A 26,814-nucleotide genomic window follows, 5' to 3' on the forward strand; every position below is an offset into this window, starting at 1 on the left:
CGTATCGATGTATCCCCTCTCGCAATATCTTTGCTCGACTGCTATTACTTCCCGGTCGTTGTCTGTCGTAAGCCAGTTCGGGTCTGCCACGCAGTTGGAACGTGTCTGGAGCGCAGTTCGGACCTGTCAGTCGGGGAGTTGCAATGCGGCACTAGTGCAGTCGGGATGTAGCAGCATTGAGGTCTGCGTCGTCATGGGTCACCCGGCCATTGCCGCCACGCATCACTTGAATCGGGCCAAAAGTCTTGGTGGATCGTCAGTTGGTTGTCCTACCGGACAACGCGTTTTGGCTCGCCAATCGTTCATGAGTCGGCTGTGTGTGTGTGTGTGTGTGTGTGTGTGTGTGTGTGTGTGTGCATCGACTCCCGATTTGACTTCGTGCATGCTTAGTTACTGTCGGGTATAGTTCAGGTCTTCGTGCAAGCGTTTGTCAGGTTGTGTATGTGTAGTTGGTGTTATTTCCTTTGACAGGTTATTTTAAATGTTGTAGGCGTACTGCCTCTGAGAGATCGGTCGTCTCATCGCGCGACGTGTAACTGGTTCTCTAAGCGCTTCAGGGCCCCTTGAATTACCATCTTGTGGAACATGGGTCGGTCCTTCCTGGTGCAGGGATGTCTCTTAGCCAGTGGGCGTGTTTCCTCTGCATGGTTGGGCCCGAGCCAGTATTTCCGCCGTCTTGTGTCTGGAAGTGAGTGGGAGACGCGCCAGCAGTGCAGTCGCGACGGAGCAGCAGTCACGAACGGACCAGCAGGTAGTCGGTCGGTTGCTGCGGACCAGGGAAGATATCTCCGCGCGGTGCAGTCGCTGGGTCCGCTGTCGGTACCTGTGCAGTGTCGGGGGTGTGTGAAGCTGTCCGATCGCTTCGAGCTTCGTCGTTCACCGACCCAGGACGTCAAAGTTGAGTGCTGTTTTAAGTACCCAAGCCTTGTCCATTGTGGTTCGTTTCGGTGGTTCACTGGTGGGGAGTTTTTCCTGAAAGCAACATCGAGTGTTTGTACATATTTGATTGTGGATAATTACGTCCTCATGTACTGATTGTTGGGAAGCAAGTCGTTGTGTCAGTTGGTCCATGGCTGTCCCCTGGTTAGGTTCCTATGGGTCAAGTGCAGTTGGTCTCACCATCTGTCTCGCCTAAGTGAACAAGGGCAGACTGACCAGCGTGGAGGCTTCTGAGTGCCACCAGTGTTTAATTATCTGCTTTCAGCTACTTAAAATTTAGGGCTTATGATTATTTTTTCTTTTTCCTTAAAAATTTTGCAAAACTAATTCTTAAATTCATCTTCCAAGCTTAAACATTGCGGCCTTCTGCCTTTAAAAGATTATGGACATACTTTAAAATTTTGAAACTTAGTTGTGGCGTTCAGCCATTGGTATTGCACCTTGCATTTGTTTGTTCTATCTGCTTTGCCTTGAGGCTTTCCACTCAGCCATGATATGTTTTTGTTTTTATTTTATTTGCCCCCTTAATTGCGTTTTTATCGTGTTGATTTTTAAGATTTCTTGTTTTTTTAAACATCGTGGCCTTCTGCTTTTAAAAGTCTTTGGTAATATATTCTAAAATTTTGAAACTTAATTGTGGCCTTCAGCCATTTGTATTGCACCTTGCATATGTTCGTTCTATCTACCTTGCTGTGATGTTTGCTTTTCTTTAATAATTTTATTGCTATCTTAACGGGATTTTATCTTGTTGCTTTGTTAATATTTCTTGTTTGGAGGCCTTCAGCCGTGAAAGAGTTCAATTCGGTAAAGGTCCGGCTACGTGCCGCTTTGGTTGTAAAAGTGTTATTAGATTACAATATATTACAAATAGAAGATGAAACTAATCCCAACGTATTTGACCCTTTCCACAATCCTAATTACCTGTTCTTCCCAGCGGATTAAGCGGGCGTTTTACGATGGGACACAGCATCTCCGAGGTAGCGATGAAGTGGGAATTTTCCCGTATGACCACTTCACGAGTGTACTGTGAATATCAGGAATATGGTAAAACATCAAATCTCCAACATCTCTGTGGCTGGAAATAGATCCTGCAAGAATGGGACCAACGACAACTGAAGAGAATCATTCAACGAGTCAGAAGTTCAACCCTTCCGCTAATTGCTGCTGATTTCAATGCTGTGCCATCAGCAAGTGTCAGCGTACGAACCATTCAACGAAACATATGCAATGTCGGCTTTCGGTTCCAAAGGCCCACTCGTTTACCATTGATGACTTCCTGACACAAAGCTTTACGTCTCGCCTGGGCCTGTTAACACCAACACTGTACCGTTGATGACTGGAAACATGAATCCTGGTAGGACGAGTCTCGTTTCAAATTGCACAGAGCTGTTGGATGAGTAAGGGTACGGAGACAACCTCATGAATACATGGACCCTGCATCTTAGCAGGGGACTGTTCAAGCTGGCAGAGGCTCTGTAATAGCGTGGGGTGTGAGCAATTGGAGTGATATGGGACCCCCTGATACGTCTAGGTACGACTCTGACAGGTAACACATACATAAGCATCCTGTTTGGTCACCTGCAACCATTCTACATCTACATCTACATTTATACTCCGCAAGCTACCCAACGGTGTGTGGCGGAGGGCACTTTACGTGCCACTGTCATTACCTTCCTTTCCTGTTCCAGTCGCGTATGGTTTGCGGGTAGAACGACTGCCGGAAAGCTTCCGTGCGCGCTCGAATCTCTCTAATTTTACATTCGTGATCTCTTCGGGAGGTATAAGTAGGGGGAAACAATATACCCCATCCAAAAACGCACCCTCTCGAAACCTGGACAGCAAGCTACACCGTGATGCAGAGCGCCTCTCTTGCAGAGTGTGCCACTTCAGTTTGCTAAACATCTCCGTAACGATATCAAGCTTACCAAATAACCCTGTGACGAAACGCGCCGCTCTTCTTTGGATCTTCTCTATCTCCTCTGTCAACCCGATCTGGTACGGATCCCACACTGATGAGCAATACTCAAGTGTACGTCGAACGAGTGCTTTGTAAGCCACCTACTTTGTTGATGGACTACATTTTCTAAGGACTCTCCCAATGAATCTAAACCTGGCACCCGCCTTACCAACAATTAATTTTATATGATCATTCCACTTCAAATCGTTCCGTACGCATACTCCCAGATATTTTACAGAAGTAACTGCTACCAGTGTTTGTTCCGCTATCATATAATCATACGATAAAGGATCCTTCTTTCTATGTATTCGCAATACATTACATTTGTCTATGTTAAGGGTCAGTTGCCACTCCCTGCACCAAGTGCCTATCCGCTGCAGATCTTCCTGCATTTCGCTACAATTTTCTAATGCTGCAACTTCTCTGTATACTACAGCATCACCCGCGAAAAGCCGCATGGAACTTCCGACACTATCTACTAGGTCATTTACACATATTGTGAAAAGCAATGGTCCCATAAGACTCCCCTGTGGCACGCCAGAGGTTACTTTAACGTCTGTAGACGTCTCTCCATTGAGAACAACATACTGTGTTCTGTTTGCTAAAAACTCTTCAATCCAGCCACACAGCTGGTCTGATATTCCGTAGGCTCTTACTTTGTTTATCAGGCGACAGTGCGGAACTGTATTGAACGCCTTCCGGAAGTCAAGGAAAATGGCATCCACCTGGGAGCCTGTATCTAATATTTTCTGGGTCTCATGAACAAATAAAGCGAGTTGGGTCTCACACGATCGCTGTTTCCGGAATCCATGTTGATTCCTACAGACTAGATTCTGGGTTTCCAGAAATGACATGATACGCGAGCAAAAAAACATGTTCTAAAATTCTGCAACAGATCGATGTCAGAGATACAGGTCTATAGTTTTGCGCATCTGCTAGACAACCCTTCTTTAAGACTGGGACTACCTGTGATCTTCTCCAATCATTTGGAACCTTCCGTTCCTCTAGAGACTTGCAGTACATGGCTGTTAGAAGGGGGGCAAGTTATTTCACGTACTCTGTGTAGAATCGAATTGGTATCCCGTCAGGTCCAGTGGACTTTCCTCTCTTGAGTGATTTCAGTTGCTTTTCTATTCCTTGGACACTTATTTCGATGTCAGCCATTTTTTAGTTTGTGCGGGGGTTTAGAGAAGGAACTGCAGTGCGGTCTTCCTCTGGGAAACAGCTTTGGAAAAAGGTGTTTAGTATTTCAGCTTTACGCGTGTCATCCTCTGTTTCAATGCCGTCATCATCCCAGAGTGTCTGGATATGCTATTTCGAGCCACTTACTGATTTAACGTAAGACCAGAACTTCCTAGGATTTTCTGTCAAGTCGGTACACAGAATTTTACTTTCAAAATCACTGAACGCTTCACGCATAGGCTTCTTACGCTAACTTTGACATCGTTTAGCTTCTGTTCATCTGAGAGGCTTTGGGTGCGATTAAACTTGCAGTGAAGTTCTCTTTGCTTTCGCAGTAGTTTCCTAACTTTGTTGTTGAACCACGGTGGGTTTTTCCCGTCCCTCACAGTTTTACTCGGCACGTACCTGTCTAAAACGCATTTTACGATTGCCTTAAACTTTTTCCATAAACACTCAACATTGTCAGTGTCGGAACAGAAATTTTCGTTTTGATCTGTTAGGTAGTCTGAAATCTGCCTCCTATTACTCTTGCTAAACAGATAAACCTTCCTCGCTTTTTTTATATTCGTATTTACTTCCATATTCAGGGATGCTGCAACGGCCTTATGATCACTGATTCCCCGTTCTGCGCTTACACAGTCGAAAAGTTCGGTTCTGTTTGTTATCAGTCCATTGTGCATTCTGACGGACTTGGAGAATTCCAAATGGACAATGCGACACTTCACACGTCCAGAATTGCTACAGAGTGACTCCACGAACCCTCTTCTGTGTTTAAACACTTCCACTGGCCACCAAACTCCCCAGACATGAACATTATTGAGCATATCTGGGATGCCTTGCAAAGTGCTGTTCAGAAGAGATCTCCACCGCCTTGTGCTCTTACGAATTTATGGACAGCCCTGCAGGATTCATGGTGTAAGTAGCCTTCAGCACTACTTCAGACATTATTCGAGTCCATGTCACGTCATGTTGCAGCACTAATGCGTGCTCGTGAGGGCTCTACACGATATTAGGCAGATGTACTAGTTTCTTTGGCTCTTCACTGTAGCTGCAAAGGTACTCGTATAACACAAGCATTCCTTATGATGTGAAAGAAACTTGACAGGAAATAACATCCATCACTGATGATACTAAACTGAGCTACGGACAGTTAAATGTCGTTTTAACAACATGTGTTAGTACATGCTTTCTGGGTCCATATGACTCGCTACTTAACGCACTGATGATGATTATACTGTAGCTGAAATCTGACGAGATCTGAAATGAAATACAGGTTAATATGCGATTGATAGCTGTGTTCAGTCCTGATTATAAAGAATACCGCACCATACATTTCCAATTCCTCTCCATTTTTACTCCAAGTGTACATGTATTTTTGAACAGATAGGTCATACAAAGCGAGATAACTGCACATCAGTCCAGAAGATTTTTGTCATTTATGTTACTGATGTTAAATGAAACAACAAACCACAACACCAAAAATCAGTAAACTTCAATAATCAACAAGTTACACGACCTTTAAAGATATCATCACGATATGGCCACCGCGACAGTATCGTTCGCAAGAGGTCCAACAATCAAGATACTATGACGGCGACAACAATATCATCTCCGATAAATCCGACCATCATGATATGGTGATGTCGACAATATCGTCTGCAAAAAATCCTACCATCATGGTACCATGATGGCGACAATAACATCCGTAAGAAATCCTATCGTCATGGGATTACGACAGCGAAAATATCATCTGCGAGAAATCCGATCATCACTGTACGGTAATAGTGACAAAACCGTCCACGAAAAATCCGACCATCGAAGTATGGTAGGAGCTACAGTATCATCCAGGTGTATTCCGACCATTATGGTAGAATCACAGAGACAAATATGATAGGCAAGATATCAGATCATCACAGCAGGCCGATGGCAGCAATACTGTCAGCGAGTAATTAAACCGTCGTGGCACGGCGACAGCAGAAATACCGTCTACAATAAATACGACGGTAAAAACGACCGTAACTGCACGCCGCAAATTATCTGTCCATCATATATGGTGACAGGGCAAACATGTGCATGAGAAATTCAACTGTCACGGCACATTGAAGATATCCTACCATAACGTACTTAAGCAGCGACAATTTTTCCCGCGAGACATCTGTCCATCATGGTACCATTTCGGCGACCGAATAGTCCATGAGAAATACAATCATCACAATATGGGAATACAGTCACCATCGCTTGTAAGTAATCCATCAGTGTATGACGATGGTTACAATATTATCAGCAAGAAATCCAATCATAACGGTGTAGTGGCAGCTACAGTATCGTCTACGTGAACTGCGACCAACATGGTACAGTGACGGCGAAAATATTGTCTTTGCGAACCTCAGCCATCATTTTATAGTGATGGCAAGAACATTATCTTTGAAACATCCCATCATCATGGTACTATAATGGCAAGAATGTCGTCCATGAGAAATAGAACTATCTTATATATTATCTGCAAGAAATCCTGCCAACGTGAGACAGTGTCGGCTAACATATAGCCCGTAAGAAATATGAGCGTCCTTGTACGATAACAGCTCATCTGCGAGAAATCTGACCATCCTGTAGTGTGACAGCTATAATATCGTCCGCGACACAACTATCATGGTATGTTAATCATGACAGTCTTATTAGTGGGAAATACGACGATCATGATATGGTAACTGTCGCAATATCATACTGCTACGACCACGATAAAATCATCAAACCCGTACACCAGGGCATGGTGACGGAGAAAACATCATCCGCAAGAAATCGTACCAACATGGCACTGCAAGGGCGACAATATCGTCCACAAGATAAGCAAACATCACATACTTAGACGATGGCAGTATCATCTGCACGAAATCTGACCTTTGCAGCTACAATCGCCTCCGTGAGAAATCGAATTATCACCGTGTGGTGACCGCTACAACATTGTCCGTGAGACATCTTATCGCTATTTACAGTAACAGCTAGATCATCATCTGCGACATATCTGTCACCGTATGGTGGTGGCAACAACACCAACTACAAGTATCCGACCATCATGGTGCGATGACTGTGTCGACACTGTCTACAGTAAGTCTGCCCATTGCAGTACTGTGATGACGACAATGTCGTCTTTCAGAACTCTATCCATCGTGGTATTTCAAGGGAGACAATATTGTCTTATTGATGTCCGTCCGTCACGTTATAGCGACAGTGACAAAATCATCTGCAAGAAAGCTGACCAGAAAATGACTAATACACTATCATTTGAGAGATATTTGAACACCACAGTACGGTGATGCCTACAGTACCGCCTATAAGGAATTCGGTCATCATGGTACAGTGGCTGCATCAATATAGACCACAAGAAACCGGATTTTGACAATACTGCGACGGCGGCAATATCATCTGCTTCAGTTCCAACCATCAAGTGACACCGAAATCCGGTCATCGCAATACTGCGACGCTGGCGAAACCACCCTTTCGAGAAATGTGGCCATCACATTAGGGGACGACTACAATACTGCCCAAGAGAAAATCGACCATGACGGTACGGTGGCGGCTACAATATTGTCCATGAAAAATCCGATCCTCATGGTAGAGCGAAGGCGACACTATCGTTCACGATATTTCCAATCGTCCAGGTACTATTATGGTGACAGTACGGTTTGCAAGAAATCCGGTCATCGCGGTCCTTGATGGCTGCAGTATCGTCCAAGAGAAATCAGACCCTCATTATCATGTATGGTGATGGTTAAAATATCATCTGTGAGATATCCGACTATCGCGGTAATGCGACGACGATTACCGCCAACGATATGGTGACGGTGAAAGTATAGCCCGCGAGAAATGCGGTATTACGTTTCGTAGACCCCTACTATATCATAACGAGAAATCCGACCATGGTGATGGCTACAATATTGACTATGTGGAATCCGAGCATCATGATACGGGGTCTGCATCTATACTGTCCGCAAGAGATTCGACAAACGAGTAGCGTGACGACGGCAGTATCATCTGTGACAAATGCAACCATCACGGTATGTTGACGGGTATAATTTTGTACACGAGAAATCCGACTGTAGAGGAAGCGTCAGTGACGGGGATTTCAACAGCACAGAGATTGCTCCTCTCGATTATGTCCTATAATTGTTAGATGTGATTGTTGTCGGGCGATCTGGGTGGCCAAATCTTTCGCTCGAATCTTCCAAAATGTTCTTCAAACCAGTCGCGAACAACTGTAGCTCGCTGAATAACATCGTTTTTTGGGAACATGAAGTCCATGAATGGCTGCAAACAGTCTCCAAGTAGCCGAACATAACCATTTCCAGTCAATGATCGGTTCCCTTGGGTCACAGGACCAAGTCCCTTCTGTGTAAACACAGCCGGCACCATTACAGAGCTATCTCAAATTCGCACAGTGACTTGTTGACAACTTGGCTCCATGGCTTAGCAAACGAACTCGAGTCGGTCGTCTGCTGCCATAGACCATTAACGCCAAATTTCGCCACACTGTCCTAACGGATACGTTCTTTGTTCGTCACACATACATTTCTCCTGTTATTTCACGCAGTGTTGCTCGTCTGTTAGCACTGAAAACTCCCCGCAAACACCTCTGTTCTCGCTCGTTAAGTGAAGACTGTCGACCACTGCGTTGTCCGTGGCATTCTCATACTCTTGACACTGTGGATGTCGGAATACTGAATTCCCTAACGGTTTCCGATGTGGAAGTCCCATGCGTCTAGCTCCAACTAGCATTGATCCTTCAAAGTCTGTAATTCCCGTCGTGTGGCCATAATCATGTCGGAAAACTGTTCATATGGACCAACTGAGTACAAACGACAGCTCCGCTCATGCACTGCCCTTTTATACGTTGTGTGTTGGTGGTGGTCATAGAAAGCGCCGTAACGGCTGTACGATACGTGAATGCCATCCTCCGAGCGATAGTGCAACCATATCGGTAGCAATTGGCGAGGCATTCGTCTTCTTGGACGACAATTCGCGCCCCCATCGTGCACATCAAGTGAATGACTTCCTTCATGGTAACGACATCGCTCGACTAGAGTGGCCAGCATATTCTCCAGACAAGAACCCTATCGAACATGCTTGGGATAGATTGATAAGGGCTGTTTATGGACGACGTGACCCACCAAACGCTTTGAGGGATCCACGCCGAATCACCGTTGAGGACTGGGACAATCCGGACCAACAATGCCTTACTGAACTGGTGGACAGTATGCCACGACGAATATAGGCATGCATCAATCCAAGTGGACGTGCTAGTGGGTATTAGAGGTACCGGTGTGTACAGCAGTCTGGACCACCACCTCTGAAGGTCTCGCTGTATGGTGGTAAAACATTCAATGTGTGGTTTTCATGAGCAATAAAAAGAGCGGAAATGATTTTTATGTTGATCTCTATTCCAATTTTCTATACAGATTCCGGAACTGTCGGAACCGAGCTGATGCAAAAAATTTTTTGATATGTGTATTATATGATAGCGGTTTATGGACAGTGGGAAAGCTGGAACGGAAAAGAATGCAACCGTTTGCAACGTGGTGCTACAGAAGAATGCTGAAAATGAGGTGGATGCATAAAATAAGAAATGAAGATGTTCTCCGTAGAATCTCCAAAGAAAGGAAAATACGAACGCCGGCCGTTGTGGCCGAGCGGTTCTACGCGCTTCAGTCCGGAACCGCGCTGTTGCTACGGTCGCAGGTTCGAATCCTGCCTCGGGCATGGATGTGTGTGATCTCCTTAGGTTAGTTAGGCTTAAGTATTTCTAAGTCTAGGGGACGGATGACCTCAGATGTTAAGTTCCATAGTGCTTAGAGCCATTTAAACATTTTTTGAACATACGAAATACACTGACAAGAAGAAGGGACAGAATGATAGAAGTGTTAAGACAACAAGAATAGCATCCGTGGTATTAGAGGGAACTGCAGAGGGTAAGAGGGTAAAAATTGAAATGGACAACAGAGATTGGAATACAGTTGACAAATTTTTGAGGACATAGGTAGCAAGTGTTATTCTGAGAAGACGCGGTGCTTGGAGGAGAATTCGCGGCGGAACGCATCAGACCATTCAGAAAACTGCAGACTAAACTATTACATCAGACGCAGCGTTTATTTCATTAATAATAATATACATTAGTATGTTTGCAGGTGAATACTTAGATACAACTTAAGAAACGTAATATGTTTCTCAAAAGTATATTCACAAGTTGAACAAATTTCTTATTGCACGGTATTATCCAACAGACAAGCTACATTATCCACCATTGTTAGCAAATAAATCCCTTACTCACTACCGACTACATTAATCATTATTGTATTGACTGGAATGCAGAACTTATTCCTGAGTTACAAGTGCTTGTATTTATGTTTTGCACAGCTAATACTCCTCGTGTTTTACGTCAATGTTCGTATCAGACATTCACAGTGCTTTTGCCACAACTTAATGAGCGTCTGCCCACGCTTTTGCCAGTTTAAAGTATATGTTAGTAACGGCCGTCACGAGCGTTCATAAGAAATTGTACGGTGGGGCAACTGATTAGTACAGCCAATTGTTTAAGGATATGTATTAGTTTCGATCGCTGGAGAAATAAAAATTAGTCCTCGAAGTAACAGCATTCTTAACATAGAAGGTTCCAGAACGAGATGAAACCAAATTTTGAGAGACAAACATCTCGTTTGGAACTGAAAACCTACATAAACACTGAATAAATGGTAAACACTGAAATTTGGTCACGTCTAGGAATTTCCGTTAGTGATATTAATAGTACTTTTGCACTTTTTATATTTATAATAATCCATATATATTTACAGGTTCGTCAGATTCACGGAGTCTTGGCTGCAGTAACAAACTGATGCGAGTTAATTCATATAAAATACAGAATATTTTTCTGATTCCCTATACGAAGTACTCGCGTCGTATGGGCGAGCCGTTCATTTTCTGCTTTTTCCCTGTAGTGTGCATTTCTGTTTTGATATATGAAGGTCTTAGACACTTTACGTTGAAATAAATTTCCAAATTGGAACTGTGGTGGCAGGACGATACGAATAATTCGCATTGCGTGGACAGCCTTCCTCCACTTCTCTACCCTATAGTGCGCAGCTTGGATACCACCTTGTAGATAGTAACCCGTCTTTTTTAAAGTTCTCTTACGTTCTCAGCGATCTTATTCTTCTGGCTCCTATACGTTCCGGATGTTGGCAATTCTCAGTGGCGTCGGTTCCAAAGTAAGTAGGAACCAAGAAATAATTTTAGGCACGTAACAACCAACAACCATGAGACGACAATGGTACGGAGAACACGGCTACAATACAAAATATTTGTTTCATTGCGTGGAATACTATATTACAATGATGTTGTTGTTGTGGTTTTCAGTCCAGAGACTGGTTTGATGCAGCTCTCCATGCGACTCTATCCTGTGCAAGCTACTTGATCTCCAAATAACTACTGCGACCTACATCCTTCTGAATCTGTTTAGTGTATTCATCTCTTGGTCTTCCTCTACGATTTTCACCCTCCACGCTGCCCTCCAATGTTAAACTGGCGATCCCTTGATGCCTCAGAACATGTCCTACCAACCGATCCCTTCTTCTAGTCAAGTTGTGCCACAAATTCCTCTTCTTTCCAATTCTATTCAGTACCTCCTCATTAGTTACGTGATCTACCCATCTAATCTTCAACGTTCTAGAATAACATTACCAATATTTTAAGTGCTGTACAAAAGAACTAAGGATTTTTTAATTTTCTTTCTTTTACAGTTTTTATGTGACAAATGTAAGGCTGTTCTGTTTGACAGTGAATAGGGACAGCGTAAATAATCGTTACATTCTTAATATGTGAATTAAAACAACGTAACTCCCCATAAATAAATAATTAACCGCATCGTTTGGTGTAAGCACATTAATTAACACACGACACCTAAATGCTTAAGAGAGTGCTTCGTCTAAAATTGCTCAATTTCTTGCCTTGTGTTAGTTTATGCATTCTTTCCGTAAACTGTCGTGACGTGACACAGTTTTGTCCTTGGAAAAAAACAACTTTTTATCACACATTTAGCTTGTCGGCACGTTACATAATTTTGTCGGGTATTAGCAGCTCTGCACTTACCTGCTGTGAAAGGAGACTAAAGAAATAATTCAAGGTTATATAATGAGTCCCACTGATAACTCCACTGCCTTTGAAGTTGAGGACGAAGACGTCTAACAGTCTCAGACCGGGACGAAGTAGAGCTAATGAAACTGCTCAGAGGAGATTGAGTGGAGGAGAATAAATTAATGACAAGTATTCAGTCTGAACCAGACAGAAGTCTGAAACACTGCGCACCTCAAGATCAATGAAATCTCACGAAATTGATCTTGCTTAGTGTGGAATCTGAAGCAAAATGAGAATTTTCGCTCTCCAGCCAACCTGTTGTTAGTCTAAGTGTAAATAAAATTTTGAATATGAATATTTGAATTTTGGTCTAACTGTGATCATCACAAATTATTTAAATACATAATTATCTGAAACCACTCATTTTATTTACATTTCCATGACGTGGTTCGGAATATTATACTACCATCAGCAGGAGGATTTAGTCAAATCTAATGTGATATATATGTGTGATTGTGCTGGTAAGCAGCGAAGCTGCTTCACACTAGTAAACAAGGCAAAAAGATTTCAACATGAGCGCGCAAAAATTTACAATTACTTGGTTATTTCACAAACTAATATAAGTGCTTAATTTTCTCCATCTTGACGATGATGGAATAGTAGGTCCGAGGCTGGAAAATTATGAATATGGAGAAATTTCTTTACTTCCGACAATTACTTAATACGTACCATTTCTTTCCAAAACGTACTGCACCACATCTGAAAGAGCATGTTGAACATTCAGGCATAATCAGTACCAGTAACACTCTTGATGGAAACCTGTACAGACCACCTACCCTCATATACACGTCACCATATGATTCAGTGTGACAGAACAACGCTTAGCTTGGAGTGAGTTTGATCTATGGAGCCGGAACCCAAAACAAGTGAGCTATCAAAAAACATTATCTGTTTTAAAAAAGTCAAAGGAACTAAAAAGTATTCAGTTCTAGTCTCACAATGTGAATGCGTGGAAGCAAACAGATATAAAACGCACCATTCCTGTACTTGAAGGAGTGAAATTTTTTTGTTGAGTTAAATAGCTGACGCGGCCTCTTTTTATTCAGACGTTATTAAATTACTGAGGCAATTTTCAATGGCCGATATTTTCTGAAGAATTTTTAACATTCCACGATAACTTCACCATTCTAGATCCCAAGCCGGGGTGCAAAAGGCGAAGGAGTACCTTCTAAAAAAAGAAGGAAGAAAACTCGTTTCGCGCTTCAAGTAAGAGCTCATTGTAAGAGACCTTTTCTAGCATTACAGATGAAGACGAGCAACAACTTCAGTGGAGAACAGAGACGGCAGTCTTAAGAACAGAGAAAACGGACGAGTGTGTTTCTTCTTTATGGTCGGAGTGTTAGCACATTGCAGAAGGCATAGGCTGTCAAAGTGAATTGTGACAATACATACTTATGGTAACAAATTAATGATAATTGCAGAACGTGGTGCCACACAACGTGGCACTACACAAAACTGGCGCTAATAGCATAGGCACAAAGGGAACACACACAACAAAGATCTGTAAGTCCGCGGTATTGGGAATAAGTTGAGAAAACCGGCCCGAAACACATGTGCTACAAAACGCCTCTGTTTCCTGCGCATGTACCCCGACACCAATATGAGATAAGATCACCATGCACAGGTACACAAGCCGCACAACGTGTTGGCACACTCTGGATCAGGTGGTCGAGCAGCCTCCCATTCTTGCACGAGTGCCTGTCGGAGCTCCTGAAGTGTCCTAGGGGTTTGAAGACGTGCAGTGATACATCGACCGAGAACATCCCAGACTTGCAAGGTGGGGTTTAGGTCTGGAGAATAGGCAGGTCACCTCATTCGCCTGATATCTTCTGTTTCAAGGCACTCCTCCACGATGGCAGCTCGGTGGGGCCGTGCTTTATCATCAGTCAGGAGGAAGGTGGGACCCACTGCACCCCTCAAAAGGCGGACATACTGGTGCAAAAAGACGTCCCGATACACCTGATCTGTTACAGTTCCTCTGTCAAAGACATGCAGGGGTGTACGTGCACCAATCATAATCCCACCCTACACCACCAAACCACGACCTCCATACAGGTCCCTTTCAAGGACATTATGGGGTTGGTGTCTGGTTCCTAGTTCACGCCAGATGAAAATCCGGGGAGAATCACTGTTCAAACTATAACTGGGCTCGTCCGTGAACATAACCTGGGACCACTGCTCCAATGACCATGTACTGTGTTCTTGACACCAGGCTTTACGGGCTGTCCTGTGACCAACGGTCAGTGCAATGCACCTTGCAGGTCTTCAGGCGAATAAACCATGTCTGTTCAGTCGTCTGTGTGTCTGGAGACAACTGTTCCAGTGGCTGCGATATGGTCCCGAGCAAGGCTACCTGCAGTACTCCGTGGCCGTCTGCAGACTCATGGTGAGATATCGGTCTTCTTGTAGTGTTGTACACTGTGGACGTCTCGTACTGTAACGCCTCGGCACGTTCCCTGTCTGCTGGAATAGTTGCCATAATCTGAGATCACACTCTGTGGCACACGGAGGGCCCGTGCTACGACCTGCTGTGTTTGACAAGCCACCAGTCGCTGGTTCAGTTCTACCCTTCATAACGTCATCAATATGTGTTCTGAAAACGTCTGCACACTTACTCGCTGCACCGTACTCTGACATTCACCACCACACCTCTGCGTATGTGGACTGCTGCCAGCGCCACCGTGCGACGACTGCAGGTCAAATGCACCGCATGGTCATACCCCGAGGTGATTTAAACTCGCAAACCGCCCACCAGAGCGTTATTTCACCATGCGTCACCATTATCCTTAATTTATGAGCATGAGTGTATTTACTGGCCTGCTCAGGATGAACAGTATTACAGTGAAGCTGCAGCGTAGAAGGCAATAGGATACCACCATATTATTTCCTAAGTACAGCAACCACAGCACCAGACCAATGGTCAAAATGTGTCGGCAACGTTCATCAGTCCACGTAACAATATTTCTTTACTGCTCCTCGAAAGGTAACGGAAAGTCCGCATTCTGGCTCTGGACGAAAAATTGGGGAAGTCCGACCACCGTGCCATCATCTGCCTATGGCGTCTCTGCTCATGGTAGGGAGGGGCATGTGGTCACCACAGCACCTGTTGTCGTCGCGTTTCTTGACCTTGTCACCACACCACTCCCGTTGTCATTGTCGGTTTCTTGACCTTGTAACGGTTGATAATCGATCGAGTAGCTCGTCAATTGGCCTCACGAGGGTGAGGGCACCAGTAACAGTCCTGCTACCAAGGAAACCTATCTGGCAATACAGCGAATTGAACCTGGGTCCTCTGTATGGCAATGAGCTGCGTTGACCGCTTAACTACGGAGGTGGACGCTATTAAAAAAAGAGGAATTCCAAACGCACGATGGTTCATGATCTAACACAATATAGTTATCCTTTGGTGACGAAGACATGTTCCATGGACCCGTTCTGGCTGTTCTGTTGCACAAACTTTAGGACAGGGAGGGCGTCCGACCTGCCTATGCCTCTAAAATCGTCAAATCCAGTAGTTATCATACCGACAGGATACAGGGAAAGGCCAAGAAGAAGAAATAGAAGACAATGACGGAGGCTGGCCATATGTACTGTTCGCCATAGTCTTGTGCGTGGGTCGCCGATATTTATAGAACATCTGCATTTGCTTATTGAAGGAGTGTGTTCTGTCATCTGAATAACGTCTTCCACTCTATTCACACCCTGTTCATTCACATGTTCTGATGAGGTAAGTCACCTAGGTACTGCACCATTGTCGCCTCGTTTAGTGAGACCACGAGTAAACAGTCTTGAAACCGGAACTCTGCGACTAAGAAATCACCTACAGTATCTCTACAAACAGCAACAACGTTTCCATACGATACCGGCATATTCAGAAATTTGTCAGAAATTTGTAAATGCGTGCGAAATGCTTAAACGATGCAACAAGATCATGATCACGTTTGAAAAATTCAGCTATGCAGCTATGTTAAGTCAAGCAAAATTTCACAACATAACTTTCAGTACATTAATAATAATCGATAAATGAGAATATTTTCTTTACACCCTTTTTAATCAGAGTATTTCGTACTTGGTATTCCATTCTTATTGTTTGCCCTTGGTTCTTCTACACATTTTATACAGAGTGAGACAGGAGGAAAGGTACTTGGATTGAGGTGCGTTAGTATTAGTGGTTCTGCAAAAAAAAGTAGTATGAACGTATGTCAAATATGTTTAACAGTTGCGGAGGAAACTGTGAAAACATTGGGGAACAGGGCGGATGGAGGTGATAGTAAATGAAATAGTGTCATCATATGTTTTGTTTAATTGTGTCCATTTCCTCACAAAAGGTATTCAAAAAATCCACCGTCCTTTGTGTTCACTGTGCGCTTGCTGACTTCGCTCTTTATCGAACTCCACACGCAATAATCTAATGGTGAAACACAACACTGTATATCAGTCGACCACAATATCACTGCACGTAGGAGTGAGTGCGCTTCTGTCGGCTTACCGTGACTCAGCGCGTTATCGGTGTTGATAGTAAACGCGCAGCTGAGTTGAAGGCATTGACAGTGCGATTGGTTCAAATGGCTCTGAGCACTATGGGACTTAACATCAGAGGTCATCACTCCCCTAGACTTAGAACTACTCAAACCTAACTAAACTAAGGACATCCCAAACATCCATGCCTGAGGCAGGATTCGAACCTGCGACCGTAGCAGCAGCGCGGTTCCGGACTGAAGCGCCTAGAACCGCTCGGCCACAGGGTCGGCTGACAGTGCGATACTTTTTCCTTAGTCTGCATCGTAACTGTTTACTGCAACGTCACCACGCGTTTCCGATCGTGGCTTACTGCAATAATATCGTGGTTGAGGAGTACGCTGATGCAACCACTGTAGTACTGAGACGTGAGGTAAACAAAGTGTACACTTGCAGGACTCGTCGCCCACCATGCACAAGCGAGGTGCACACTGAAATGGTCATGGCCTGTTCGGGCGGATTTTAGTTTAATTTTTATTAAATAGAACACTACATAGCCTAATGCCGCTTTGGTTGTATTCGCATGTGAGCAGTGGTGAAGAAAGACATGCGGAAAAAGGAACCTAACGGGAACCGGACATATATGCAACTTGTCAGTGACACTCGGTTCCAAATCCGCACAAGAATTGTTGCTGTCACTAAATGCAGCCCACCTCAACTAGGTTCCGAGAGAACATCTCAAAGAGAACTGTACGTGCTAGACATTTTGAGTATGGTACCTCGTAAAACTATTTCTCACAACCACACACAGAGCTCACTTCTTCAGTGGGTCATACAACACTGAAACTGGACACTGGCTGATTGGGGGCGTGTAGTGTGGTCCGACGTGTTGTGCTTTTGCCTCCTTTCAAACAAAGCAAAATGTCGAATGCACCAACGCCCCAGTGAGGCGTGTGGCCTTCAATAAGCGAGGAGTATGATTTAGCCCAGGGGCGGTTTTGTATGTTTTGAAGGTATTTTTCGTACTCTAATTTGGCCCCACTCATTTATGGTACCGTTTACTCCAACCAGGATGTTTATTTCAATATTCTCGGTGATAAAATGGCGCCATTTCATCTAGATTTCCAAGAAGAAGCGTTTCGTGGACACTCTTGTCATCCAAGTACACAACAACCCTATTCACTACATTTTGTTTGACGAACACTCAAGGTCCCTACCCCCTCCCTCCCATCGCACTTCAACTAGTCCACAATCTTAAATCTTCATTATTAAATCCTCGTAAAGTTTATGTTAGCAGCAAGTTATGAAACAGGACGTTTTGTACTTCATTTGGTACGCAACATACCACTGGAGACTTCATAATGTTAATTAACTACTGTTTAACCTATAACATATACCTCCTTTGAATAAAACGTAGAGTAGTAAACTTTACGATGAGTTGGTAGCAATGTAACATTTCCCCCCCCTTTAGCGTTCTGGGATGAATGCCATAGAAAATGTTTCGGACCATGTGCAACGACGAGTGGATCGTAGCGGTCAACATCCGTGCAACCTGATGATTCCAGGGGTCTCCATCATCAATTAGTGGCTTCAGCTGGATGTCACGTACCTAAAGAAGCTTGTGGATTCCCATAACTGAAATGTGGATATTACCAACGTCAGAGCCGGTGCTGCACCGCATTAACATGTCTTCTCTGTGCGACACATTTTTGTCATCTTTACTTATCTAAATAGCCCCTGTACACGTCTTCTATTTGCAGCAGAAGTAAATGTACAAAATTTAGAACATCAATGTTTATGTGTGTTTCAAAGGGAATTCCACACAGTACATGTATTCTTGTGAGTAAAAAGAATTTTTCGCTTCGCTTCTGACGCAGGTATCGTTCTCTTACAGAATGAATTCAGGACTGTGGTATTGGAAGAGAGCTACATGTTCAGATGTCATCCTTGTAATGGCTTTTGTGCTTGTAATGCCATTCCCGGAATCTGCCGCTGAAGCCGCGACCGACAGTAGCAACCAGTTCCCGGAAAACTTCTACCTGGGCTTCGCAACGTCAGCCTATCAGACCGAGGGGGCCTGGAACACCGACGGTGAGTCAGCTACCGGCTCAGTTACAGCCACATTGCGCTTAGAAACATATCTGGATCATCACCCTGATGTTATTAATCACTGCTCACCAAAACTTCTTACCTGTGTAGTAATTAGTGTCAAAAGCAACATGTGGTACAATATTCTGTCTAGTAAAACTGCACCAATAACTTATTTTGTTTTTACTGTTATACTTCAAATAGGGTGGAAGAGATAGACAGTAGTCCTTAGGAATTTCTGAAACCACTGCGGAAAATGGCAACCACGAGACCATCCAGGTTGATTTGCAGAAGCTCCGATTTTGCTCAAATGCCGTCAGACATAATCCACACAATCACGAAGAAAGCAAGAGAAGTGCGAGAAGTATCGCACAACCTGCTTAACGACGCATACACACAACTTACTCAAATAACAATATAGAGAAGAATGGAAAACGGAAGTGGGGATCTGTTAGATGGAGATCAGTTTGACTGTCGCACTAGTGACGGTGAGACTGATGATGGAAGCAAGACCTCATTAAACTGAATCCTAAGATTACTAGACCAAGAAACAGCGTTCGATATTGTAAAATGATCAAAGATGTTCAAAATATGGGTAAGTTAGGAGTGAGCTGTAGGGGAATACTAAGGGAAAAGACAGATAATACACAATATATACAGTAACCAAGAGGCCCCGCCAGGGTAGCCAAGAGCGCTAACGCGCTGCTTACTGGGCTCGGGTAGGTGCGCCGGCCACGGATCGAATCCGCCCGGCGGGTTAACGACGAGGGCCGATGTGATGGCCACCCTTGATGTGGTTTTTAGGCGGTTTTCCACATCCCGCTAGGTGAATACCGGGCTGGTCCCCATGTTCCGCCTCAGTCACACGGCTCGCAGACATCTGAACACATTCGCACTATTCCATGGATTACACTTGACGCACACATTTGTGGTACACTAATTACGTCCAGGGGGGGAACGGGGTGGCGGCAGGAAGGGCATCTGGCCACCCCTTAAATATTAACATGCCAAATCCGATTAACGATGGCTGACCCTGCGTAACTGCTTGACAAGGCTCAAGCAATAGAATGGACAGTAACCAAGAGGGAACAATGAGAATGGAAGACCAAGAAGGAAGGGCTAAGATTAAAAGGGGTGTTAAGAGAGGGGTACAGTCTTTCGCCGCTACTGATCAGTCTTTACATCGAAGAACGAAAGACTTAAATAAAAAAAGGTACAAGAATGTCATTAAAATTCGGAGTGAAACTATATCTGTGACAAGATTCGATGACGTCATTGCTATTCTCTGCGAAGGTGAGGAATAATTACAGGACGTGGAATGAACAGTCTAATCAGTATAAAAAATGGATTGAGAGTAAACTGAAAAAAGAGAGTATTTTTGTGAAAGAAAACATGTCTGTAGTAGGCCATGCAATCATATTATTTATTCATTGTGCACAACGAATATGTAATGCAATTGTACATCCTCCTATGGATAATCTTTTCTTTCACACAACGTTTGGAGACTCCACATATTAACAAAATTTTGAAGACGAAAGAAATCAAGAGTTGCAGTAATGAAATTAGCAACAAAATTAATATTAAAATTCGTGAACAGTAAGCAGGCGAAGAAATTCTGCTACCTTGGAATCAAAATAATCAATGACGGACGAAGCAAGAAGGACGCAGAAAGCAGACTATCAAGGGGAAACAGGGCGTTCCTGGCCTCATTCTGAGGAATAACTTTCTGAGAATGAATTTATGGATCACAGCATTGTACGGTAGTGAATCATGGCTTGTGGGAAAACTAGGAAAGGTTCGCCGCAGAATCAGCGAAGCGAGGTACATATGGAAAACACTGACAAGAAGAAGCAACAGGATGATAGGATACCTGTTAAGACATCAGGGAATGACTTCCATGGTACTAGAGGGAGCTATAGAGGGTAAAAACTATAGAGGAAGATAGAGGTTAGAATACATAAAACAACTGACTGAGGACGTAAGTTGCAAGTACTACTCTGAGATGAAGAGGAATTAGTGGTGGGCCGCATCAAACCAGTCAGAATACTGAAGACTAATGTTTATTTCATTAATAATAATATTCATAGTATCCGTTAAAATAATTCTCGCGTTCTTAAAGTCTCTCAAATTTGTTCTAGAATGTTCCTTTCCTCCTTCACCAGGTAGAGCTTGCAACTGGTGGCGAACTAGGAGCTTAGCACGAATGAAACTGTAGACAGGAGCCGTTGTACAATCTTTAATGGAGTGTCAAATGTAGGTTATATGCTGCTCAATGCATATATATTCTGTAATTTTCCTGCTGATAACTAATAGCTTACATATCTTTAGATATAATCTCAGTTAGAACATAAATATGCAGTTGTTGACCGTGCAATTAAGTTTATTACGAAAACAATCCAAGATGCATAAGAAATATACATTCAGCCCGTATCGTCTTTAATCAGTTATCTTCCGACATTCATTTTCGGTTGCCTTTCGAGGGTTATGGTGGAGTTGTAACCAACACTAATCGTCCGATTTTGGTTCATTAATAAGTAATAATTGAATATGATATGAAAGTTTATAGTGTGTATGTAGCGCATAACATAAGAATTAGAAAAGATATGGTAGCGGTAAAAGCGCGTTAATGAGAAGAAGAAGAATTTTCTTATCTAGGAAGCATGATTACACAGGATGGTCAACGCAAGCATGATATCGTAAGTTAACCGGCTCCTGCAAAGGAATGTTTATTCACTAAAATAGCTCTATTAGTATCAGCTATAGATATGGAAACGTGAAATAAGTTCCCGAAGTGAATGTCTGGAGGATATCATTGCTTGGAAATGAACTGCCGACGATCGCAAATCTGGAGAAGGAGAAACTGCAAGGATTTGAAATGTGACGCTATAAAACGTTAAAATGGAGTTTACATTTAAAGTGCCGGAAGAAAGATGTACTAAAAGGAGAAGCAGGGGGACAGAAGATCATAGAAGACCGTAACCACAAGAATGGAACGGTTGGAAGGACATCTACTACAGCATCCAACTTTGTGCTGGAAGGAGCAGAAGAAGTAGTGGAAGACGGAGACCAGGAACCACTAGACAGCTCATAGAGAACGTTGTATCTAGTACTTACACCGAGATAAAGAGATTAATGCACGGCAGGAAAAGACGGAGTATTGCATCAGATCAGTCGAAAGGTTGACGACTTAAAAAAAAAGTAGTTAACTGCCAATAACTGGCAATCAAATGGTCTGTTCGCTATATGTGTGAGAAGATGTAGAAGAGTGCTACGGTACTGCAGTGGTGTAGGTGACGTCGAGACGAACATATTGAAACAGGACGTGTATGGCCTGTCAAGACGGGAAGCAGCCTCAGAGTGGCCTAGGAAAACTACCTGAGCGAAACCTTCTTGTCTCCTCTGTATCTCTTTTGTTACGCAACCTTCCCTGCTACAATAACCTATGAAACCTTCCCTTAGGATTTCTATCTCTTGCTTAATAATAACAAATGAAATCTTCCCTTTGAAATTTATTCTCTTTGTCTATCTTCGCATACAAATTTAATTGTTGCTTATTAAAAGTGATTTTTTTTTTTTTTTTTTTTTTTTTTTGGATCGCTGACTGCTACATCGAACTGTGACATGAATATACTTACTTTGTTTTACAATACTTTATTAGCTGCTGGTGGGCTGTCATAATAAGTGGCTGTATTTATTACCAAAGCTGACGTTATCCCTTAATAGCAAAGCTAACGTTATTCTTTAATTAATTTGACTGACGTTACGTAATTCATAGTTAAACTTTTTCTTGACAACAATAAAATTTTGCAAAGTTATACGTTGATGGTTTTTGGGATGGATTATAATCAGTAATGCAATATTGTTGGCAAAAATTAATTATATTCTGAATGAAATGATTTTACAAACGTTCAAATGGGACTTACTTTTCACAATAATCTTACGACTAGCATTGCGCAAACATACCTTCAGTAGTCTTGAGTTTCTCAAAAAAATAATTCAATAATATTAACTCCTCTTATGATAATAGTTAGCTGATGTCTCTGTACATCACTGATGTCTCTGTACATCCGTTTATAAATTCTTGTAAATCATAGCTGGTGGCTGGCAGGCACACCGCTCCTCTCAACCTCTCGCTTCAGACCTGCTACCGACTCGCTTCACTTCTCGCTTACTACTGACTTCCTACGAACGCTAAAGTGCGGTCTCTCCCGCCAACAGTGCTTTCTGGTGCAGTCAATCCCTGCTACCATTACAAAATGTATCAATGCGCGGTCTTTCCCGCTTTTTTCTTAAAAATGTATCCATACGCGGTCTCTCCAGTCCTTTTTAAAATTATACCAATGTGCGGTCTCTCCTGCCTACAATACTTTGGTGCAGATATTCCCTGCTACCACAATTATTTCCAACATGACAAATATTAATTATTCCTACTTAATCCTATTAATAAAATATAAACAACTTTCATAAATTGTGGTTTGACAATAGACAATAGAAATATACACGTCTTACGTGAGCTACAGCGCATGGGCGCAGGGCGACATTTTGTCTTAAGTCACCACTGAATATTAAAAACATACAATGAAAAATAGGCGTAGTGTAAATTTCACCTCAAAATATTATGAATGTGAACAGCTGAATTAAATGTGCCTTCAAGTTAGCGTAAATTAATGGTTCAAATGGCTCTGAGCACTATGGGACTTAACTTCTGAGGTCATCAGTCCCCTAGAACTTAGAACTACTTAAACCTAACTAACCTAAGGACATCACACATATCCATGCCCGAGGCAGGATTCGAACCTGCGACCGTAGCGGTCGTGCGGCTCCAGACTGTAGCGCCTAGAACCACTCGGCCATTCCGCCCGGCCATAGCGTAAATTACATCAAAGGAAAAGTCCTCCAGTTATGTGACATTTAAAGATAGGAGTAATTCGAAAGTTTCACATACAGATTTTCCCGTGTCATGGAAACACATGCCAACAGCGATGGGATTGGTTCTCGTTATAATAATTAAGATCTTAAGTAATTTCATTCTTTTTCTCCAATGGCTGAATATTCAGGCCGATGCAGTGTGGATGGCTACACAATTAAGTAATTATTTTAAAAAAATGCTTTTACTTGAGGGGTACTTGGAATTTATTACCAACGAAAATGGTCTCACACACACAAGATACAAATCTTGTCGTGACAGAAGACGCACACAGCCTTCTTTGTTTTCAAAAGGTAAAATATAAAGACATGGAAGCAGAATCTTACAACACGGAAACTAGTCTCTGCGTTAGAATTTCTCTACATTTTATTGTTAGGACAGTACTAACAATTATTCGTTTTTCTTGTCTGGCCTTCTTGGTACGAAACTATTGTGCTTGGAAGGATTTAAGTTTTGAACAAGAAGTATGTGTAATTAGTTTTTCCATAAGGTTCAAAAATATATTTTTTCTTTCATTACCATCACGAAAAAGTTCAAATTAACAATTTTAACGAAACAGCCCATTGAACCGGTGGAGTAAGTGAGCAACAGGATGTTGAATATTTCACGTGGTGCACATGGGCTGTAGTTTGAGGTTTCTTCCCAGTCTGATATACCGAAAGAGTCCTATATCCAATTGTTCGTCTCGACCTCCCCTACAACGCTGTGACACGTTGCCTATTCTATTTAACCCCATATTAAAATTTATTAAATTTGTTCATTATGGCGATCAAAACATACTAACATTTTTTCTCGGAAAATCAGGCGAAGTGAACAAACTAACTCGTCTCAATATAACGTGATTTCCCACAATATTAACCAATAATTCCTTAGTGCATAATAGTGCAGTCTGTCTTTATATCTCAAATTCTATTTACGCCGTGATTCTACAAACGTGCACTTGGGATCTATAGGAAAATGACATACATAGAAACTAAACGACAACAGTGTACAAGATATGTTTATGAATTACGGAAAATGCTGTTAAAGCAACAGTTCAGTCGAATTGGAGACCCACAGTGATTGTTTTGATAGTACTTTATTGTCCGCAAAAGTCATACCAATTTCAGAACGTTATTACCACTCTCGGCCGTCATCGGCAATCAACAGATCATAAAACAGATGCCGTGGGTTACTCCCAACCACTATGGAGAGCGCAAATGACATGAGATTTCCTCATGGCTGGGACTGAATGCTCTGATGATGGGTGATATGGCGGCCGAAACCGATAACTAGGTTTCGAAATAAGTCTGATTGTGGCAAACAATAAATTATTTTCGGAAAGTATTTATCATGTGAACAGTTGCTTCAACACTTTTGGGAATCTTCTACAACCTTTGCACTCGATCGCTGCACTGGTGTCACACGTCCTACCATGTCCTTGGAAACTTCTAAATGCAATACTGACAGAGGTGTACTGCAGCTGTGACGGTACCTTCCCTACTGTTTGTCAAACTGTCTTTCCGGGGGTTCATTTCGTCTTACGGGGTCTGTTAATTTCATGACTTGGCAAACTTTTTCTATTGTAATTTTGTGCCCAGATGCCGTGGGAGTTCAAATGGTTCAAATGGCTCTGAGCACTATGGGGACTTAACATCTGAGGTCATCAGTCCCCTAGAACTTAGAACTACTTAAACCCAACTAAACTAAGGAGAGCACACACATCCATGCCCGACGCAGGATTCGAACCTGCGACCGTAGCAGTAGCGCGGTGGCGGAATGAAGCGCCTAGAACAGCTCGTCCACCGCGGTCGGCGATGCCATGGGTGTGTATCGTGTAACCTTAGTTACTTGTGCTGTCGTATTTTAACTGTCTGTGTATCGTATTTTCTGAGTTAGGCGTTGGGACCAGCCCAACATTTACCTCCGCACATCTACCATCGTTGGTTCTCACTGGCCTAAGAATTACTCAGGACTTTCTTGGAACGTCAAAACCAGTCGGTTTTTCAGAGATACATAGTAATTTCTTGAGATCTGCAGTTATACTATCTATTTACCAGTATTGCGCAATACCAAACGTGTCATTTTCTAAGCGTATATTTTCAGAAAATGATGGTTTTTCTAGAGTGGGGTCGTTTCAGACTTATGTTATCAAAGAATGAATGAAAAGGAAGATATTGAATGTTTCGCAATGTTTCTAACGCATCTAAGAACTACGTGTTGTCTTTGACGTTGTTGTGGAGGTATATGATTTAGAACTGGTAACCTGAGAGCGGGTCAGCCTGACGAGGAAGCAGTGTTCTGCTACTGAGTAAACTGAAGCTAAAGCTGTTGATCGTAGCGTAGATGCCGAAGAACCTCATGTGCTTCCGTACAGCTTCTTTATGACATAATTCCTTGAACAATGTTTTGCTGTCTTTGTAAGGTATTCCTTAAAGCTTAACGTTCTGTCTGAAATAACTCCTTTATACTTCGGTTCTTCCCACTCTATGGCGTATCTGTTACAGCAGCTGTGGTTGGTATCTCAAAAGAAAAACAGACTTGGTTGCAGGGGAAACAATACTTTTACTGACGCGTTTCGACCTTCTGGGGATTCATCAGCAAATGTCTTTGTATAACGTACGCACATGGTCCCCAGAAATATGACTAATCAAAATATTCCAGTATATTAAAATTTTCTGACAATGCCGCAGAAGGCCGAAACACAACAAAAGAAATATTATTTCCCCTGCAATCAAAACTGTATTTGTTTCGTCCCCGATGCTTTGGAAATTTAATGTATTAATGAGATACTCTTCAAAGAAGTTCAAGGTACCATGTTTATAGTTTACTGTTTGGGTGACAACCTCCATTAAAGGAAAAAGTTACCTATTCCAACCAAATCGTTTGTTACAATATCTTCTGTTTTCTCAATTTTCTTGCGTTGTGTAGCTAGTGCCCCGTTACCAGAGCATTCAAATTTTAGAGATGTTTTTGCAGGCTTATCAGCAATATACGAGAGCATGCTAAAAAATAATGCCCCAAAATTTTTTATTCTACTCTCGGTACCGGTTGAGCTGTTACCTGCCATGCATATTACCCAGTCGACTTTTTCGCTTCGTTC

General features: G+C 42.7%; 1 protein-coding gene across 2 annotated transcripts in view; it reads left to right on the forward strand.

Annotated features, from left to right (window-relative positions):
- Positions 1-26,814, forward strand: part of LOC126412681 (myrosinase 1-like) — a 189,013-nt gene that overhangs the window by 17,392 nt on the left and 144,807 nt on the right. For both annotated transcript variants that reach the window (XM_050082388.1, XM_050082387.1), the window contains exon 2: positions 18,612-18,808. In XM_050082388.1, coding sequence (XP_049938345.1) covers positions 18,613-18,808 — 196 coding nt within the window. In that variant the 5' untranslated portion in view covers position 18,612. The remainder of the gene's footprint in view (positions 1-18,611; positions 18,809-26,814) is intronic.

This window comes from Schistocerca serialis, chromosome 7, assembly GCF_023864345.2.
Source record: "Schistocerca serialis cubense isolate TAMUIC-IGC-003099 chromosome 7, iqSchSeri2.2, whole genome shotgun sequence".
Lineage (NCBI taxonomy): Eukaryota > Metazoa > Arthropoda > Insecta > Orthoptera > Acrididae > Schistocerca > Schistocerca serialis.